Below are 22,465 nucleotides of genomic sequence, written 5' to 3'. Positions count from 1 at the left end.
GCTGGTCCACTTTGCAAACATAATTAAAGAATCCTTAGGCCAGATACAGACTGAAAATAACTCTATAGCCCAGCAGTTAGCACACTCACCTAGGAGGCAGAAGACCCAGGATCCATTCCCTCCATGCCAATGAGTCTTTAATTATTTATCCATAGTGGAACAGTGTCAAGGGGAGAGCCTGAGAGAGACCCTATATGAGAATATCCCATAGCCCAGTGGTTAGAGCATCCCCTAAGATGTAGTAGATCTCTGTTCAAATCCCTCTTCTCATCAGGCAGAGGACGGTAGATGTGAATCAGAGGGCTCCCATAGCCCAGGTGAATACCCTAACAACTGGGCTAAAAGTTATGAGGGAGATATTACACTGTCTGGAGTGATTGACAGCCGTGAGTGCCAACCTCAGGGCAGACTGCCAAAAAAGCAGGGCAGACACCCCAAACTGGTGGCATTTCACCAACCCAGAAACAAATGTGAACTCTGAAGCACTCTAATAGTTTGACCATGGAGTCTCAGACAGTCCCCCTGGGCATGCTCTATCTTGCCACCCGGGCAAACTGGACTTAGTGATAGTTGGTTGTTGTACACCAAAGATCAGAAAAGATTCAGGTTGCTTCCATTCCCAAGAGAGAAGTCACTTACCCCAGGTCAATTTGTACTTCAGATCTCACACCAAAGACAATGCTTGTAGCCAATCCAATAGTAAACTAACTAACAATTTATTAACTAGAAAAAATAAAATTAGTGTGTTAAAGCAGGCGACATATATACACAAATGAGTTACCGTCTATGATTCCAAAAAGTGCATAGTTGTAGTAAACTGTCAGCACCGAATGTCTTTTAGGGCTAACCCAGGTTGACCCTAGCGATTTCTGCTTCTGTTTACCTAGCTTCAGGCCGGTGAAAGTCCAAACAGCAAAGAGAGAGAGAAAATTTTCTTTTGTCCCTGTTTTATTCCTTTCTTCCAGAATTCAAGCTGATGGAATGGGCTTTCTTGCACACACCTTGTGGGTGTGAGGGCCCTTAATCAAGTCTTTGTAACATGATGTTCACAATGGTGCATTTAATTTCGATAGTCCTTCTTGATGACTGGGTTCACAGTCTCAAAGCAGGCATTTTTACAGTTATAAAGCAAAACTTACATATTACCTTATAACATGGCATACAGACATCACAAGTGAAATTACTGCATGCAGCAATTTAGAAGCATTTCATAGAGTCTAAACACTAAACACATTCTTACCAGTCTAACACCTATCCTGAACAATACTAACATGGAGGTGAGCTGGTCTGGTTTCCAGCTATGAATCTGTCAATGCTCAGCAGACACCTACAGCCTTGACAAGAACTGGCACCTGGCCTGTCAGTGTCACAGGTGGTCCTGCTGTTTGGTATGGAGTTAGGAGGCCTCTGAGAATGCTTACCAGATCGGACACCCTGCATAAGCAGCAGAGCACCTATCTCTCTGCAATGTGGATCGCACAAGAGCTTAGGCGACCAAGCACCTAGAGTGAGGCAGCAATGTGCCTGCCCAGAGGCAGAAATAAAGGCATGAAAGGAATTTTTAGTGCAAAAACATAGGTGCCAAGCAAGTTTACGAACTTCAGGGTTTGGGGGCAGCTGAACAGGGTTTTGGGAGTGCCACTGGTGCCTAAATTTGGGGTTTAGGCACTTAGAGTGGCAATTAGGCACTTGAGCCTCTGGATATATCTAGCCCCCAGTGTACTAATCAGAAGAGCAGCTATTCCCAATATCCTTGTGTTAGCCTGAATAATTTTTCTAAGGTAGTGAAAAAAGTTGCTCCCCTGATTAGTACGCTGAGTGCTTATCTTATTATCTTTTTAAAAGTCTCAGTGTCAATCTGTTTCATTATAACACAAAATACGAGACACTCTGATATAGAAAATAAGATGTTTCAGTCTGTACTAAGTAGCACCTGCCCTTAATGATTTTAAAAATAAAATAGAAAAATGACTATAAGATAAACAGATTATTTCAACTATTATATCTTGTCATAATGTATCACCATACCATGCCTAATGCATATTTGTATTCATTCCATGCATGGCACGCCCAATGTTCCATCTAGGGTGACCAGATGTTCCGATTTTATAGGGACAGTCCCAATTTTGGGGGCTTTTTCTTATATAGGCACCTATTACCCCCCACTCCCCGTCCCGATTTTTTACACTTACTATCTGGTCACCCTAGTTCCATCCATTGAACGAGTGAAAAATATATAGGATAGAGATTGGTAGCGCAAATTACATAGCAGAAATTTGTCTGTTGTTTAGAGGAACTCCTGTGTGGAAAAACTTATATTATGAAAATATGGCAAGCTTTAAAAGATAATATATTTATTTTAAAAGAGAGTTCTCAATATATTGGGACAATGCAATAGGCATTGCTTTACTTTAGGGACCTCATATTTTGGAAGTTAAGTATTGTTCATCTTTGCCCCTCTTCTGTTTAAGCAGAACTAGGCATTGCCAAAGCACACATCTGCTGTACCTTCCTTAACATCATCAATGTAGCTTGTGGTCTGTTATAAAGATGAAGTTGCTGCACACACCCTTTTCTTAATACCTATAACAAACGTGCATAAAAAGTGAACACAAACTGGGAATGCAGAAGTCTTAACTCCTCATCTCCTCCACCATGCCATGTAATGCAATAAAAAATCTGGAGACTCACTGGTATATTACCTTTTACCAAGAGATAAATTTAATGCAATAATATACATACCATACAGAGCACACTTCCACATTTTCATTGTAATGATCATGGATATGAAAGTACATAATATTCAATTTGGGGAAATATCTCAGTGGTATGGTATTTAGTAATCCAATATGACGTAATGGACATTTGTAAGAGACAACTGTACTTTTTCACAAACAGAAAACCACTTCAGAAATTATGTCTGTGTGTAGTGTTGTTCTGGGGCTTAACACTTCTGTTCTTACCTAATTTATCATGTTAGTGCTGGGCAGATTGCCCCTTGTATCCATGAGCTCCTCTTTCCCTCTTTTTGGAGCCATTCATTCTTATGTAAGTGAGAGAAGACAATCATGCATGTGTGTTTGTGTGGAAGGAAGATAAGGCAGTTTGGGTAAAGGGATGAAACATTTCACTAGTCTAAACTGCTGTATTTAACAAAAACATCAGTGCTGCACTTTTAAGAAAAAGTGCATCATATCAGCATGGAAACTGATCAAATTCTGCTGTAAGAACAGGAGCTTTATTATTCTGAGTGGGATAAAGAAATGCTTAATCCACCGTGGCTGAGAGAACATATACACGCCACATATTACATGAATACAGGAAGTATCTTATGGAAAACATTCTCTAACTGAAACATTAGCAATACTTCCACTCACTCTATTCAACAAACCTCCATTTATATAATCTCAGTTTAAATGTATTTTGACAAAGAGCCTTGGTCAAATAAACTTGCCACTAACATTATGCATGGTTGTCAAGTCAACTGAAAAATATTTTTATCTTATAAAACCTCTCAAGCTTGTTTAAAAGCAACTGCCAGAAAATTTTTGTGATATCATGCAGAAAGCTGGAGCACACTATGGGAGATTTTGAGGATGGCCCATGTTGATATTTAACATGAAATAGGCATTAGAAACCTTTTTTTTCACCTAAGTTTCTCTATACTCAGAACAGTGATCCAGTTGATATACTGTACTTGGACTTCCAGAAAGCCTTTGACAAGGTCCCTCACCAAAGGCTGTTAAGCAAAGTAAGCAGTCATGGGATAAAAGGGAGGGTCCTCTCATGGATCAGTAACAGGTCAAAAGATAGGAAAAAAAGGGTAGAAATTAATGGTCAGTTTTCAAAGTGATAGAAGTAAAGAGTGTGGTCCCCAAAGGATCTGTACTGGGACCAGTGCTGTTCAATATATTCATAAGTGATCTGGAAAAAGAGATAAACAGTGAGGTGGCAAAGTTTGCAGACAATGCAACATTACTCAAATAGTTAAGTCCAAAGCTGACTCCAAAGAACTACAACGGGATCTCACAAAACAGTGTGATGGGGCAACAAAATGGCAGATGAAATTCAATGTTGATCAATGAAAAGTAATGCACATTGGCAAGTATAATCCCAACTATACATACAAAATGATGCAGTGTAAATTAGCCATCACCCTCAAGAAAGAAATCTTGGAGTCATCATAAATAGTTCTCTGAAAACATCCACTTAATGTGTAGCAGCAGTCAAAAAAGCTAACAGAATGTTAGGAACATTAGGAAAGGGATAGATTAAAAAAAAATCAAAATACCACTATATAAATCCGTGGTAAGCCCACACCTTGAATACTGTGTATAGTTCTGATCACTCTATTTTAAAAAAAAGGTATATTAGACTTGGAAAAACTACAAAGGAGGGCAACAAAAAATGATTAGAGGTTATGGAACAGCTTTTATATGAGGAGAGATTAAAAAGACTAGGACTGTTCATCTTGGAAAAGAGTTGACTGAAGAGGGATATGATAGAGGTCTATAAAACTATGAATGGTATGTTGAAAGTGACTAAGGAAGTTTATTTACCCCACCACATAACATAAGAACCAAGAAGAAAAGGAGCACTTGTGACACCTTAGAGACTATAAATTTGTTAGTCTCTAAGGTGCCACAAGTATTGCTTTTCTTTTTGCGAATACAGGCTAACACGGCTGCTACTCTGAAATAAGAACCAAGGCTCACCCAATGAAATTAATAGGCAGCAGATTTTGAACAAACATAAGGTAGTACTTCTGCACATAATACACCTGTAGAACTTATTGCTAGGGTATGATGTGAAGGCCAAAAATATAACTGGGTTTAAAAAACAATTAGATAAGTTCACAGAGGATAGGTACATCAATGCCTATTAGCCAAGATGGTCAAGGAAGCAACCACGATCTGGGTGTCCCTAAGACTCTGACTCCCAGAAGCTGGGACTGGATGACAGGGCATGGATCACTTGGTAATTGCCCTACTCTGTTCATTCCCTCTGAAACATCTGGCTCTGGCCACTGTCAGATGACAGGATACTAGACAGTCTGGCCCAGTATGGCCATTCTTACGTTACTGTGAAAATAGCACGCACCTTCTGGAAAAAATTAAGTCCACACTGAAATGATGTTATTTGATATTTATCCTGCAACAGGAGCTCAAAATTTCCCACAAACATGGTACATTCATTGCAACAGACTTGCTCAGTGACACCACACTATTACACTTGAAATACACTTAAGTATTATTATTATTATTCATTACTTGTATGCCACTACTGAAGCACATTGCATTTACAAATTAGAGATGGAGGACGGGATTCTTTTCTCACAACAGAGTAAATCAGAAGCACGTTCACATAAATGAATTGTGTTGGACCAGTATTAAAGTGGTGTACGTTAGATCAAAATAAGGCTTAGAATCTATGCTCTGAAGAGTTTACAATCTAAGGACTGGTTTCTGCAAACACCTAACCCAGTGCATATGCTTATTTGCACACATAGTAGGATCAGGCCCTAAAATGAGACAAGGACCTGAGGAACGAAAAAGAATGCCAATTTACAATACAAATATTTTTAACCTTTCAAGAATTTGAGGCCTGTGCCTAGAATGACGATTACTCTAAAATACTTTAATGCGCTATCCAATTAAGAATTATAACAATAATTAATAGAGAATAAAGAGAATGAAAACAACAGAGAAATACAGTAGCTAACCACAGCTATAAACCTATATAACCTATATTCTGTGGTTACATAAAGCTATATAACCACAGAATATAAATCATAGCTTCTGTTACCCTATTAATTTTGTTGTGCAGGAGTTGTAAATTCTTGATAAATAAAAAATGTCACTTCAACAAGAGCAACTTGGGAGCATATATATATATATAAACCTAGAAACTCATAGAATTTTTAGGGAGGAAAGGGTGCAACAGTAACGGAAATATGTATTATTAAGGAACAAATTGTAACCACTTTTTGAAATAACCGCCTGAGGGATATTTTATTATCAGGCACAAGTACTTGGGATACATGGAAGAGGAAGAGGATGTGGTCTCTCAACCTGATGGTTCTCTGGGGCCCATTTTGAACAAGACCTCTCGGGGAGGCTTAGCAACTCTTAGTTGCTTCGCTACCTTCCATTACTCCCCTAGGAGCTGAGTTACCTTTGACTAAGCTTCCTGTTCCTCTAAAAGTGCCACTACCTCTCTGACTGTAGTGCAAAGACTGAATGGTACTTCAAGAAGAACTACCTTAGGAGCAGACATCTGAGGGGTCTCAGCTATGGAGAGGGTGGACTAGGCCTAACCTATTTTATTATTAACATTTGGGGAAAAAATAAAAAATGCCAAAGGGTGCAGAGATACACTCTCTGTTCCTACTGCTGGCTATTGGTTTGAGCACACAGAATCTACCAACTGCCTAGGAGGGATTAACCAAACCATAAAAAACAGGTTGCCAGGGGAACTGTGGACATTTGTCTGAGCAGTCAATAATCCCACTTCCAACCCCAAACTCCAAAAGTTAAAGGTCTAACCAAGAGGAGGTGATGAGTGAAAACTGCAAGCTGAGAGTAGCAGTGATTTGTGAAAAGTCATGGGTGAGTCATGCTGAAGAAATCTCATTTTCTGTACAGGGGATAAAAAGTCTCTTAAGGTCTTGGTTACTTAACAGCTAGTTTCATGTATAAATAGATATGGCTCCACTGTGATATGCAAAGAACAGAATCTAATCATGAGAGAAGATCATTCTTGAGAAGGGAATATTTTGATAGGATCTGGCTAAATAACATTTTAATAATTTCTTCATGAATGTCACAATATATTTAAAATAAATTATCCAGTGAATACTTTTTCATTATGGGCAAACCATTCACAAGTAATTATGAGACTCATTACTTTTTTGACTAAAATATTAATGAATAACTTTTCTCCCATTATTCACCAAGTTCTAATTTTTATTGTGTTGTACTATGGATATACTAGTGTGATCCAAGTCTTAAAAAATGGACTTGAAGCCATAAACTCTCAAGTTTTATCCTGGTTCTAATATTGATTCAATGTGTGGCCCTGAGCAAGTCATTTAACATGTTTTTAGCTTCCTTTTCAGTAACATGGTGATAATACTTACTTAGCTAGCACAGGGATCTGTATGGGCACTGTATAATCAGTTATTATTTGTCCTGCATTTTGAGGACATAAAATTCTGTAAGCGCTGCCATATTATTGTTATATTGAAGAGTTCATAGGCAAATGACCTAATAGGCAGCTTTTATATGTTGTTTTATGTTGTTAGTAATATGAGTTACATGAAAGGTACAAATACTGTTTATTCTGGTTAATAATCAGGCTGTGACCAACACATGGCTGGTAACTCATCCCACAGCCAGGTCCACAAATAATTGTTTTAGAATCTAAGGCCTGGTCTACGCTACGAGTTTAGATAGAATTTAGCAGCGTTATCTCGATTTAAACTTGCACCCACCCACACAACAAAGCCCTTTTTTTCAACTTAAAGGGCTCTTAAAATTTATTTCTTTACTCCACCCCTGATGAGGGGATGAGCACTGAAATCAGCCTTGCTGGGTCGAATTTGGGGTACTGTGGACCCAATTCGACGGTATTGGCCTCCGGGACCTATCCCAGAGTGCTCAGTTGTGACAGCTCTGGACAGCGCTCTCAACTCAGATGCACTGGCCAGGTAGACAGGAAAAGGCCCGCGAACTTTTGAATCTCATTTCCTGTTTGGCCAGCGTGGCGAGCTCACCTGCACAGGTCACCATGCAGAGCTCATCATCACAGGAGACCATGCAGTCCCAGAATCACCGAAGAGCTCCAGCATGGACTGAACAGGAGGTACGGGATCTGATCGCTGTATGGGGAGACGAATCCATGCTGGCAGAACTCCGTTCGAAAAGACGAAATGTCAAAATATTTGACAAAAATCTCCAGTGGCATAAAGGACAGAGGCTATAACAGGGACCCGCAGCAGTGCTGCATGAAAATTTAAGGAGCTCAGGCAAGCCTGCCAAAAAACCAGATTGGCAAATGGCCACTCCAGTTCAGAGCCCCAGACATGCCGCTTCTATGATGAGCTGCATACCATTCTAGGGGGTGCAGCCACCACTACCCCAACCCTGTGCTTTGACTCCATCCAAGGGGTGGGAGGCAACATGGAAACGTGTTTTGGGGGCAAGGAAGATGATGAGGAGGAGGAGGTTGTAGATAGCTCACAGCAAGGAAGCAGAGAAACTGGTTTCCCCAACAGCCAGGATCTATTCATCACCCTGGACCTGGACCCAGTACCGCCCCCCGAACCCACCCAAGGCGGGCTCCTGGACCCTGAAGGCAGAGAAGGGAACTCTGCTGAGTGTACCTTTGTAAATATTATACATGGTTTAAAAGCAAGCGTGTTTAATGATTAATTTGCCCTGGCATTTGCGGCCAGTACAGGTACTGGAAAAGTCTGTTAACATGTCTGGGGATGGAGCGGAAATCCTCCAGGGACATCTCCATAAAGCTCTCCTGGGTGTACTCCCAAAGCCTTTGCAAAAGGTTTCTGGGGATGGCAGCCTTATTCCATCCTCCATGGTAGGACACTTTACCACGCCAGGCCAGTAGCACGTAGTCGGGAGTCATTGCAGAACAAAGCATTGCAGCATATGGTCCCGGTGTTTGCTGGCATTCAAACAACAAACGTTCTTTATCTCCCTGTGTTACCCTCAGGAGAGTGATATCATTCATGGTCACCTGGTTGAAATAGGGTGGTTTTAGTAAGCGGACATTCAGAGGTGCCCGTTCCTGCTGGGCTGTTTGCCTGTGGCTGAACAGAAATCTTCCCCGCTGTTAGTCATGCGGTGTGGGGAGGGGTGAAGCCATCATCCCAGAGAATTGGGTGGGTGTGTATGTCAGGGGGGTTAGTTGGGTTTCTGCTGCACGTGAACCTGGAAACCACAGCCCCTCCTTTTAAATTGCCAACCCATTTTTAATGGCCAACCCAACAGCTACTTCGTATGGGAAATGAGGGCGCTGCTGTTTGAAACCATTCCCACATGTTATGAAGGTTAAAGAAGCCAAAAGACTGTGGCTTAGCATGACTGCCTGCAAGCTGAATTCTGCTGCCCAGCCCTGCATGAGTGATCTCTCACAACAAACCAGCATACCCTCAATAAAAGGCAAAATGCAACCTTGTAATGAAAGCACATGTGCTATGTAATGTTAACAGCAAGGTTTACTGTGAAAGAGTGTACCCATTGTTCTATAAAATGTGTCTTTTTAAATACCACTCTACCTTTTTTCCCCTCCACCAGCTGCGTATGTTTCTCCTTCCCAGAGGCTAGCGAAGATTAGAAGGCAAAAAAAACGCACTCGTGATGAAATATACTCTGCCCTCATGCTGTCCTCCCACACTGACAGAGCACAGATGAATGCATGGAGGCAGACAAAGTCAGAGTGCAGGAAAGCACAAAATGACCAGGAGGAGAGGTGGCGGGCTGAAGAGAGTAAGTGGCGGGCTGAAGAGAGGGCTGAAGCTGAAACGTGGCGGCAGGAGCTGAGAGGAGGCAGGATTCAATGCTGAGGCTGCTGGATGATCAAACTAATATGCTCCAGCGTATGGTTGAGCTGCAGGAAAGGCAGCAGGAGCACAGACCACCACTACAGCCCCTGTGTAACCAACCACCCTCCTCCCAAAGTTCCATAGCCTCCTCACCCAGATGCCCAAGAACATGGTGGGGGCCCTCCGGCCACCCAGCCACTCCACCCCAGAGGATTGCCTGAGCAACAGAAGGCTGGCATTCAATAAGTTTTAATCTTTTAAAGTGCTGTGTGGCACCACCCCTCCCGGTGTTTCCCTCATCCACCACCCCTCCCAGGCTATCTTGGCAGTTACCCCCTATTTGTGTGATGAATTAATAAAGAATGCATGAATGTGAAGCAACAATGACTTTATTGCCTCTGCAAGCGGTGATCGAAGGGAGGAGGGGAGGGTGGTTAGCTTAGAGGGAGGTAGAGTGAACCAAGGGGGGGTTTCATCAAGGAGAAACAAACAGAACTTTCACACTGTAGCCTGGCTATTCCTGAAACTGGTTTTCAAAGCTTTTCTGATGCGCACTGCACCCTCCTGTACTCTTCTAACCTCCCTGGTGTCTGGCTGCGCGTAATCAGTGGCCAGGCAATTTGCCTCAACCTCCCATCCCGCCATAAACGTCTTCCCCTTACTCTCACAGATATTGTGGAGCACACAGCAAGCAGTAACAACAATGAGAATATTGGTTTCGCTGAGGTCTAACCACGTCAGTAAACGGCGCCAGCGCACTTTTAAACACCCAAATGCACATTCTACCACCATTCTGCACTTGCTCAGCCTATAGCTGAACAACTCCTGACTACTATCCAGGGTGTCTGTGTATGGCTTCATGAGCCATGGCATTAAGGGGTAGGCTGGGTCCCCAAGAATAACTATAGGCATTCTAACATCCCGAATGGTTATTTTCTCGTCTGGAAAGTAAGTCTCTTGCTGCAGCTGTTGAAACAGACCAGAGTTCCTGAAGATGCATGTGTCATGTACCTTTCCCGGCCATCCCACATTGATGTTGGTGAAACATCCCTTGTGATCCACCAGTGCTTGCAGCACCATTGAAAAGTACCCCTTTCAGTTTATGTATTCGCTGCCTTGGTGCTCCGGTGCCAAGATAGGGATATGGGTTCCCTCTATCGCCCCACCACAGTTAGGGAATCCCATTGCAGCAAAGCCATCCACTATGAACTGCACATTTCCCAGAGTCACTACCCTTGATATCAGCAGCTCAGTGACAGCGTTGGCTACTTGGATCACAGCAGCCCCCACAGTAAATTTGCCCACTCCAAATTGATTCCCGACTGACCGGTAGCTGTCTGGCGTTGCAAGCTTCCACAGGGCTATCGCCACTCACTTCTCAACTGTGAGGGCTGCTCTCATCTTGGTATTCTTGCGCTTCAGGGCAGAGGAAAGCAAGTCACAAAGTTCCATGAAAGTGCCCTTACACATGTGAAACTTTCGCAGTCATTGGGAATCATCCCAGACCTGCAACACTATGCAGTCCCACGACTCTGTGCTTGTTTCCTGGGCCTAGAATCAGTGTTCCACGCCATGAACCTGCCCAACTGACACCATGATGTGCACACTGCAGGGGCCCGTACTTTGTAAGAAGTCTATGTCCATGTCCTCATCACTCTCGTCACTGCGCTGCAGTTGCCTCCTCCTCACCTGGTTTCGCTTTTCTTGAAGGTTATGGTTCTGCATATCCTGCTGGATAATGCGCGCGGTGTTTATAGTGCTCATAATTACCGCGGTGATCTGAGCAGGCTCCATGTTCCCAGTGCTATGGTATCTGTGCTGAAAACAGGCACGAAACGATTGTCTGCCGTTGCTCTGATGGAGGGAGGGGTGACTGACAACATGGCTTACAGAGTTGGCTTACAGGGAATTGAAATCAACAAAGGGGGTGGCTTTGCATCAAGGAGAAACAGAATGGCCCCCTCAAGGATAGAACTCAAAACCCTGGGCTTAGCAGGCCATTGATTTCACGGAGGGAGGGAGGAAGGGAGGAGAAAATGAATACAAAACAAATCTGGTCTTATTTCTTGTTTTGATCCTCTTCGTCTATTTTTATACATCTTGCTGGCAGCAGACGATGCAGTATGACTGCTGGCCATCGTTGTCTCCTGGCTGCTCATTAGAAGACGGTGCAGTACAACTGCCGGCAGGACTGAATCGCCATGATACAAAACTTAAAATGGAAATGACCTGGCTGAGTCACTCCCATGTTTGCCCAGGTACCCTTGACTGACCTCACCGAGGTTGGCTAAAAGAGCACCCTGGAGTACGGCGATGATGGCTACCAGTCATACGGCACTGTCTGCTGCCAAAAGGCAATGAGCTGCTGCTGTGTAGCAATGCAGTACCGTGTCTGCCAGCAGCAGGAGACATACGGTGATGGTGAGCTGAGCAGGCTCCATGCCTGCTGTGGTATGGCGTCTGCACGGGTAACCCAGGAAAAAAGGCGCAAAACGATTGTCTGCCGTTGCTTTCACGGGGGGGAGGGCTGACGATATGTACCCAGAACCACCCGCAACAATGTTTTTGCCCCATGAGGCATTGGGATTTCTACCCAGAATTCAAATGGGCTGCGGAGACTGCAGGAACTGTGGGATAGCTACCCACAGTGCAATGCTCCGGAAGTCAATGGTTGCCTCAGTACTGTGGATGCACTCCGCTGACTAAATGCACTTAGAGCATTTGTGTGGGGGGACACACAATCGACTGTATAAAAATGGTTTCTACAAAACTGACTTCTATAAATTTGACCTAATTTCATAGTGTAGACATAGCTTAAGAGAAAAGCAACAGAGCTCATGGCACAAAGGGATTTCCTCATGGAACTTACAAGGGAATAATTTAGCTTGGAGGAGCAAGTGACCTTGTTACAGAGACATTTTGCTGATGTGCATAGCCAGCTGCATAGCCAGCTTTCTATTTAGCAAGATTTTATTCTGTCTTTATTGGATGAACATGTTGCTGGCCTAGGAAAACCAACCCCACTCCTTACTCTATGAATTTTATGCATAAATCAAAAGAAATATGTGGCCAAGGAATATTTGTCTCTTTCCAGCTATTAAGGCTCTAAGATAATGACAATATTTTAGAATATGCTTTGAATCTTATAACCATTTTAAGACCAATTAATGGGATTCATGAAATACATATTCTAACAAATATGTTAAGAGTCATAAAGTTCACTAAGGACGTGTAGAACACTGTACTGCACCCTGCCATCTGTGTGAGCTTGTGACTTCTGCAAAACAGCTTTTCTTAATTCCCTCTGCCACTTCCACCACCATTCTTCCACAGGAGATGTTGGATTCAGGAAGGGCACAAGTGATGGAAAATTAAGAGCTCCCAATATGCTTTCTCATTCTACCGTTATATAACATTTTCCCATCCAAGTGTCATTTTCTCTGAGGTGGCTGCTACAGTATAATTTACATGATATTTGTTGCATTGCTTAATGATACTCACTGTTCTAAACTTGTGTATCCTGTGCTCTGTGCTTTTGCTTTGCATATGCATTATGTCATACATGTAAATATGGAAATAGAACGTGGGACTGGGGGAGGAAGAGGAGCTACTTTCTCAGGCATTCTCCTCTCTCCTACAGCAGGGGCTAAATGACAGGTAATCTGTGCCTTCTATAAGTCAGTGCTGCTTCAGGCTCAAGCTGTGCATCTGTATTTGACTCAGAAATGGAGTTTTTGCATAGGTAACATGTGGAAGAGAAAAGAACAAGTGCTGTCACAGGAAAAGCTTGAAGGAACCAAACCTATGTGGGGAGAGGAGTGCCCCACTATAATTCCTCCCTGCAAAAGCCCCTTAAAAAAATTAAGAAAACTTCATAATATGAACCTTCACAAAGTGATCCTTTGTCCTTCTGATTCCTCCCATGTGTAACTCTGCTGGAGCATACAGTTTGGGCCCTAGACTGAAGCACATATGGGTAATACAAATAGTTTAAAACTTTGCTGTGATCGTTTTATTTAACTTAATAAAATGAAACAAATAATTTAATTTAAAAATCCACCAAGAGGCCATGTATCTAATACAGGGCAAGTGGGCAGCAACAACGAAGAAGAGGCTAAAGGCAAATACTGCAAACTGCAGTATTTCAAGATAAATAGTTATGTCTAAGGTTTATGTACTCAGTTCTATGCCAAGAATCATCACTGAACTATACCATGTGATCAAATGAAAAAAATATGTAATTAGGAAAAGGAAACTTTGAGGCATCAGATATTCATTGAATTGCCAACAAGAAGGCTAATTCTGTTTATTAATGAAAAACATTGACATTAATTTACACAATCTTTTGTCAACTTTCTCACAATTGTCTGAAATGTTTTTAAATATCTACTAAAGTTATGCATTACATAAAGTGTTTTCCACATATTGGACACTATGTTTCCAAGACACTGCTCCAAAGTGATATTAATTAAAGAATCATCTTGCAGTGCATTACTCAAACACAGGACGGAAAATTGAAAATTTTACCTATTTGCTTAATCTTTTAAATTTCGAATGATTTTACATTTTTTAAACTTGCTAAAGAAATGTGGACAAAGCATTTCTGAGGGGCTGGGGGATTTGGATGCACAAAGCCTGTCAAGAGTAGATTCTTCACTCTGGCTAGTTTTTGTACTCTATTTCTTCCAGAGCTCTCTCTTCCTCTAGCTGTCTGTCTGTCTTCACAGAACTCATCAGTGTAAGTTGCCATTAGGGAAAAATATGCTTGGATAAAATAAGATGCTCTCTGAAAATTTGCCTGTTCTTAGAACTTGAACCCAACAAATTAGTTTTTGTGATTTTGAAAATTCTAACAAGGGCATTCGGCTTTCAGTTTGCAGCCAACCAGAAAGTGAAAACAAAAACCTCAAGATAAATTGGATCCATCTCTAAAATCCCTATTTGTAAATGTATCTTCTGAAAACCTTTCCCAAACCATTTGAATGTTTGGTGTTCTATACTAATTTTGCCAGGCAAAAATTCTCAGCTGGTGTTTATCAGTATGGCTCCATGATTTTGAAACTGTCACCCACTTTTGATCCAAAATACCTAAATCTGTTGATCTTTAATGTATACATCTTCTTGAAAATGTCTCAGAAGAAAGCTGCGGTGAGCAGGGTGAATGATGGGGTCTTTGGAAACTTGAGGGATGGGATAATTTGCTATTTTTGGCTGACTGGCTGCTTTTTGTGGGATCTACCATTATTTTGCCATTGTTTTTATTTTATTATTATGGATGGGATGGATTTTTGATGTCTTGTCAGGGAGCTTAGACCTTGGAATAGGGTGTCTTGTAATTAACCTTAAATAAAGAAATTAAGAAAAAAAAACAAATTTGTTTTCAATATAGTTTTTCAATGTATCTAATTCTGTTCTTATTATACCAGTATAAATTAAGAGTATCTGTTGAAACCAGTGGAACTACCCTAATGTAAAACCAGTCTGTGATGAAAGTCAGTCTCTATGTAATAAATAAAAGGAAAATTCTCTATGCTGCTTATGTGTTTTGCCAATTCAATAGAATAACCATTTAATAAAGAAGCAAGTGAAGTATGGTATCTTCTTTGTTATGAGGAGTTGATCCAAAACTGTTCTCTTGCTTACACATGGATAATCTTAGCAGATTAAATAGTGTTTCTTGTAGAAATAGAAGCTTCTAGCTACTGTACAAAAAAGATAGCCCAGTGTGTGCCAAAAATAATATAAAAGCATGACTGTGCTATGTGATGATTGACCTCAAAATTGACCCACAACACTGCAAACCTGAAGACAGCACAAAAGAATGTTAACTGCTAACAATACTGTTATAGATGTATGTATATAAGCTATTTTCTTAGCATTATGTTCTGTAGTTAGCAGAAAATTCTCCTTTAAAAAAAATCACACGTTCTATACTGTGGCAGTGTTTTTCAAACTTTGGGCAATAAACTTAAGTTTCCAAATCCATATTCAGGTGCCTAAACAGAAGTATCTTGGTTTCCAGAGGTACTGAGTAACCCCATCTCCCACGGAAATCAAGGGGACAGCACCTTTGAAATCAGGCCACTTCTATTTAGGTACCTAAATATGGATTGTGAAGGAGAGCTTTAGGCACCTTAGATTGAACACTTTTGGCTTTGTGACTTGAGAGAATAGTGGTGCTGCTACAAGTGAATCATCTTACTTAACAAGACACATTCTGAAGTACAGTGACTACTAAGGAAATGGGAAATAAAAGCAGTGTGAGAAACTGAAATAATTGATTCCTCATCTAAATTATGCTTTCAGGAAGCCAGGCATGGACTCTATTAATAGAAGTATTAATGCTGATCTTAATTGTTTAATCCTAATATGGATTTCTTACTAAAATGCTTTAAAACAGATTTTTGTGTTGGAAAGCATAAAGGAAGTTACCATCAAGGTGAAATTAGTAACTAGGGGCCAAATTGTGTCCTTGTGATCTTTGCATCGAGGGGTCCTCTATGCAAGGATCTCCACAGGAAAAGGGATGTATGTGTCCACCACTTGCACAGAAGTATTCCACTACTCCCCCTAAACTCCTTGGAGGGCTCTGTGGGGGTGAGGAGGAGGTAGTGAGCAGATCAGTCAGGGCCAGAATACTTACATCATCCCCTCCTGCAGCCAGATACATAATATTTCCCCAGTAGCTTCCTACTTGCTGAGGAATTCACAGCCAGGGACGTGCTCAGGAGTGTAGGTCCAATGGACCCATAGTAGCAGGAAGCAGGAACACAGTCAGAGAGATCCTGGAGCTACTACTCAGCTTTCTGTGCCCCTATATAGGTATGGTTGTATCAGATATCTGGCTTTGTGGTCTATCATTTTCTGGAGACAGCTATTTTAACAATTCGGTACAAAATGTTTCACTTGGGTAAGTCACCTGTATTCTGTGATCAGCTTTAAAATGTTAAAAACAAGGCTGGGTACATTTATAGTAGCATTCTATAGGGAAGGTGTGACCAGAGAAAGCTCTTTTAAGAATTAATTTCCCAGCCATATAGACACTGGATGATACCCAGTGCATGCTTCCAATTATTTATATGGCTCCCAAATTGTGCTAAGTGCTATTATATATTATTTATTTAGATTTTAAGCTCTTCAGTTTATACTTGTACAGAGACTGGAACAACGAGGCTCCAATCTTAGTTATGTCCTCTCGGCATACTGTAATAAACAAACAAACAAACAAACAAACAAACAAACAAACGTTTCCCACTATAAGAGGAAATCTTCAAATTATTATAAAAACACTACAAATGAAATGGAAGAACACACAGGGCAAGTTCTAAGTAAGAGAAAGGGGTAGGAGGAAGGTATGAAACAGAAGCGCAAAGATTAAGTTCCACAAATACAGTAACAGGATATTTTACCTCCAAAATCAAGATGAAGCCCTTGTAGATGGCAAGCAGTGTCAGATCTTGAGCCTTGTAGGCCAACAAATGTAGAACTCCTATTAGCCACTAATTTACTGATCAACTCAAGTAACAAAGCAGCAGTAAAATTTATCCAAATGGAAAATAGAAGCTGAAAAGCCATAATCTCATTTTAATAATAATGTAACTAATTGAGTGGGGAAGACTGAAACTGGTAAAACCTAAAAACAAGCAATTCAAAATGTGAATGAAAGAAGATAATCCATGTTGATTCCACTAATCTCAAATTTCACTGTATCTTTTACTAGAACCAAGAGCATGAATAAGAGGTTGTGGTTCCCGCAGGGGGGAAAACATGCATTACTGAGTCAAGGCATTTGCAGACAAACTGTAATATAGTGAAACACCTCAGTAATTGAGTAACACCAAAGATAACCATCTGTAGCATGTACTGTCTGGTACTTCCATGTGGCTTTTGTTCCTAAAGAATTCTGGAACGTTTCAGGTCTAAATTTATTTCTGCAGGAAACAATCAGGATTTTAACTTGAAAAACAGTTTATAAAAATCACCTTAAGATTTTTTACAAGGCTAAAGCCATTTATATTAGTAGAGTATTTTAGCTACAGATTTCTGAAACATGTTTTGAGCTTTATGAGGACTGAACTTGGCTCACTCCTCACATCTAAAGAGCTGCAGCAAAACTGCACAACACATAAAAAGTATTTTTCTTATCACGCTATAGAGAAGTGTTATTTATTAGTAGAGTAAAATATGTTATATATATTTCAATTTGTAATTTAGACACAAAACATATATATTCCATGCTATGATACAAAAATTAGACAGGTTTGAATGGAACAAACTATGCTGACTGGCTGTGCACCTTTGCCCTCTTCATACTCTGTTCCTCTGCTGCCAGCCTTGTTTATGGTTTCCACAATGCACCTCTCTCTTTCCGCTATTTATCCATCTCCTTCCTATTTATCCATCTCCGTTCTTCTCATTATAGTATCTGAGCAGCTAATATCCCTTCCTTCCTCATTCCTTTCCATTTCTCGTTTTTCTCTCACTCGTTTTTCCTTTCCTCATCCCACTCCACTTTATGCTTGTAAACTAATCCCCCTCCCACCACTCTCCGTGCCTCCACCTCTACACCAACCTCCACCAAAAAATCTCTAGATTATCATTGTTCAATAGAATGATGTTCAAAATGTATCCATAGGGAACTGTGAAAGCTACATGTAGAAACTCCCTTGAGTGTGCTCAATGGAGGGCACAAAAATAACATTAATAACAAAAATAACAGTATATTCAACCATGACTACAGAGCCACAAGTACACTAATATGTATTTACAATTATGCCCAGCAGGTTATGAGCATTTTGGGGATATGTCAAAGTAGGTAACTGAGAAAATATTCTTAAATGCTCCACAGCTCTGCAGAGTTGTTCTATTAGGAGCTTACAGTTAGGTCTGCATGTAGGTCAGACAGAAATCCATTCCAAAGCACAGAATATACATTTAAGGAGTTTGATGTGCAAAAACAAATGCACAAAAATTAAACTATTAATTATTTTCAGTTGCATAAGGCACTTCAATTCCAGTTCTGAAAATATTGCCAAAAGTTTTTGCAAGCATACTTGTTTGTACTTAATGCCCCGTGTGCTAAATGTGCTCTTTGAAAAATCTTGCCAACAAGAGCTCATAAAGTTTATTTATTTATGCATTTTATAACAGTGGACGGTTTTCATTGTCATCTACAAACAGGTGGTGGGTTTTCTGGTTTTGCCTTACATTTAATTGTATTTTCTCTGAGAATTCCTTTCTATAAACAGCAGATATCCAAAAATTAATTTAAAGGAAAGCATTTATTTCTACTTAATTTTTTAAAGTTTAAGGAATTTAGTGGCCTTAAATTATTTCTCTGGCAGGGATTCACCTGGAATGAACATCCCTGTAACTCTCCTCACCATCCTCCATGAGTTCATAGAAATTGTTCATCTCTAATTCACCGGGAGAGGCTATCCTTAAAACCAAAAATCTCATTTAGTATTGACTTTCTTCTTCAGTATTAGATACTGGGATCTCAGTTCTCTAGACAGTATGATTAAAATGTTCAAAAGTGGCTTCCAATTTACAGTGCCCATCTTGAGACACCTAATTTTCAGAGGTGCTGAGAGCTCACAGTTCCAGCTGAAGTCAATGGCAAATGCAAGAGCTCAGATGGAGATGTCTGGAGCAGAGCCTCCAGAAATGATGGTCTCAAAAACTGAAGCTGCTTCTTAAAACTTTGACCTAATTGATAAACTTGTATCAAATATTGAGGATGAATACAGGAGATTCTCCCCCAGTAAAATTTAAACTTGTGAAGCACTGACTTATTTATTCTTTTTTGAAGGGTGGGGAGATCAAGCAGTGAATTCCAGGTTTGATATCTAATTTGTTTGGGCAGCATACTGCTTTTTTGTATTAAGTTTACTCCTTAGTACTCCCTACTCTCCTTCTAGCCAATAAGAACAACATCTTGTTGTAAAGAATTTACATCTTCAGCTTCAGCACAATCTTTTGCTGTTTGGGGTGGAGGGAAGCTAGTGTTTTGATGAACATTATGATTTTAAAGGAACTATTTTGAGACTGGCAAACTCAATAAAATCTTAGTCAACTTATGATTTCATTACACGTTTTTTGGCAATATTAGTCAGAGCTGCATTTGATGCATAGTACCACAATCCCCAAAACAAGTTCAGGAGACACCTGTTTTTTCCCCAGATTAAATTAGATCTTCCAAATGTTCTAATGAATTATTGTATATATAGAATGACTAATGTGCCATTCAAAGATGTAATGGTTTTCTTGACTTATGTGCTATATTGACAAATTATGTCAATTTTAATGAAAAAAATGAATTTCCTTACACTTATCATAAGTCATAAGTAATAGCCTTCCTTAATTAAAAAACAAGAACACATACAAAACCAAAGCTCTTGTGTTATGTGATAAACTCCTGTATTAAAATTAAAATTAAATTTAGAGTCTGGAATAATACATGTCAACAAAAGTTAGGGATCTTTGTTTTCTTTCATGTACTTACTTGTGACCCATCTCATGGGCAATGGTAAATGCGAGATTCAGACCATTGTCCTCTGCAATAATACATTTTCTTTTTTCACTGCACATTCCACTCAAATATGCTATACCTAGGAAACACAACCACCACACCAGGATTAATCATTATGAGTATTATTTATTATTTATATTTACATTATGGTCCTGGATTGCGGCCCTATTGTGCTGGTGCTGAACTAACACATAGGGATGTACCTGCCCTATACTATTTATAAACTTATTAAAGACAATTCGCAATTAGTGAATTTAGCATCAATAGCATAGAAGGGAGAAGAGAAGATCAGGATAGTGACAATATCACTCATTTACTATATAGTGTGCACAAAATTTGTTCCCAAACAATGTTATGTATTTAAATAAGGTATGATACAGTAAAATTTGAACAGCATATTGTTAAAAAAGGCAATACAAATCTGATAATTTTATCCACAAATCTGCACAATTTTTTTTGCTAATAGACTTTAGTTTTATTTTCTGTTCTTCAGTTTCTACTCTTTCATTTTAACATTAGGACTTACTAATTTTTTAAGCACCAATATGGAGTTCAGTGCACAAGTTAGAAAGGAAGACGAGTTTTTACAGGAAACCTCAAATTCCATAAAACTGTAACAATCCTTAATAGACAGCAGTCTAACCATCACATTTATCATAAATGCCAAGGACAGTATCAAGCATATGATCTAAACCCTAGATTTTCAAAAACAGGAGCCTAAATGTTAGACGCTCAAGTCCATGATTAGGCTCCTAAATAAATGATCTAATATTGCAAAATGCTGAGCACCAAGCAGCTTCATTTGACTGAGATCGTTTATTTAAGAACCTAGGATTTTAGGCTCCTATTTTTGAAGACCTTGGTTTAAGCAGTCTATTTGATTATTTACATATTCCAAATGTACAGCCTATTTCATATCGAACATCCCTTCAAAGAAATGGCGCCCTCTGGATCAACATATTTGTTGGATGTTTCTGATACAATTAAATGGCTAGAAGCATTTGGAATTTAGTCACAATTAGCCTTCTAAATGTACATCTCATAGGATGAAGTCCAAATATTTTAACTTTTCAGCCTGCAAACAGAAAGGCCTTATCTACACTTTAGATAAGCTATTCCAGCAGGAGAGTGGGGTGGGGGGAGAGAAAACCTTTTGAAGTGATAAACACCCATTTTTTCATGATCTGTGTGTATAAAAACATCCTCACTGCATTTTCCACTTTTATGCATCCGATGAAGTGAGCTGTAGCTCACGAAAGCTTATGCTCAAATAAATTGGTTAGTCTCTAAGGTGCCACAAGAACTCCTTTTCTTATCTACACTGGGAATTTTAGGCAATACCCACATCACTGCTCTGACTAGGTTTGGACAATACAGTGGTAAAATTATCTGGGGGCTAGTCTATACTAGTGCTCCCACTAGTGTCAGCACCAATGGAGCAATGCTAGAAGAAAGGTAAGAGAATTACCTAACTTCTCACTGTAGACATAGCAAAAAAGGCAACTGTGTTACACTGTGAAATGTTATTTTACATTGGGAAAGCCCTCTCTATGGGCTTTGTTTGCACAAGAAAGTGAGATGTCCCTGAAGGTTTTCCACAACATGCTTTTCTCACACCCCCACTAAATGGAACACAAATACAATGTGTTGGCTTAAAAGTAGAGAAAGCTCTCGATTCTTCTCTGGCTGGTGAAGTCTGGATGTGGCAGAAGTAGCTGGTGACTGGTTGAGGAGTTTGAGACTCCCAGCCTTTCCTGCCAGTGGGCAGAGCAGCAAAGCAAATGAGAAAGGGGAAAGAGGTGCCTTAGGTGACACTAAACTGGGAGGAGAGGTAGATACGCTGGAGGGTAGGGATAGGATACAGAGGGACCTAGACAAATTGGAGGATTGTGCCAAAAGAAATCTGATGAGGTTTAACAAGGACAAGTGCAGAGTCCTGCACTTAGGACGGAAGAATCCAATGCACCGCTACAGACTAGGGACCGAATGGCTCGGCAGCAGTTCTTACAGTGGACCAGCAGTTCTTACAGTGGACGAGAAGCTGGATATGAGTCAACAGTGTGCCCTTGTTGCCAAGAAGGCCAATGGCATTTTGGGATGTATAAGTAGGGGCATTGCCAGCAGATCGAGGGACGTGATCGTTCCCCTCTATTCGACACTGGTGAGGCCTCACCTGGAGTACTGTGTTCAGTTTTAGGCCCCACACTACAAGAAGGATGTGGAAAAATTGGAAAGAGTCCAGTGGAGGGCAACAAAAATGATTAAGGGACTGGAACACATGACTTATGAGGAGAGGTTGAGGGAACTGGGGATGTTTAGTCTACGGAAGAGAAGAATGAGGGGGGATTTGATAGCTGCTTTCAACTACC

The 22,465-nt window shown here is 40.4% G+C and overlaps 1 protein-coding gene across 1 annotated transcript in view; it reads right to left on the bottom strand.

The window, feature by feature from the left end:
* ADAMTS19 (ADAM metallopeptidase with thrombospondin type 1 motif 19) overlaps window positions 1–22,465 on the bottom strand; it is a 271,324-nt gene that overhangs the window by 112,407 nt on the left and 136,452 nt on the right. Inside the window, exon 8 of the mRNA XM_074953075.1 lies at window positions 20,070–20,175. Within this exon, the coding sequence (XP_074809176.1) occupies window positions 20,070–20,175 (106 nt within the window). The remainder of the gene's footprint in view (window positions 1–20,069; window positions 20,176–22,465) is intronic.

This window comes from Natator depressus, chromosome 5 (genome assembly GCF_965152275.1).
Source record: "Natator depressus isolate rNatDep1 chromosome 5, rNatDep2.hap1, whole genome shotgun sequence".
In the NCBI taxonomy this organism is placed as follows: domain Eukaryota; kingdom Metazoa; phylum Chordata; order Testudines; family Cheloniidae; genus Natator; species Natator depressus.
Note: the sequence above shows the minus strand (reverse complement) of the source record. Positions and strands in the feature narration are given on the sequence as shown.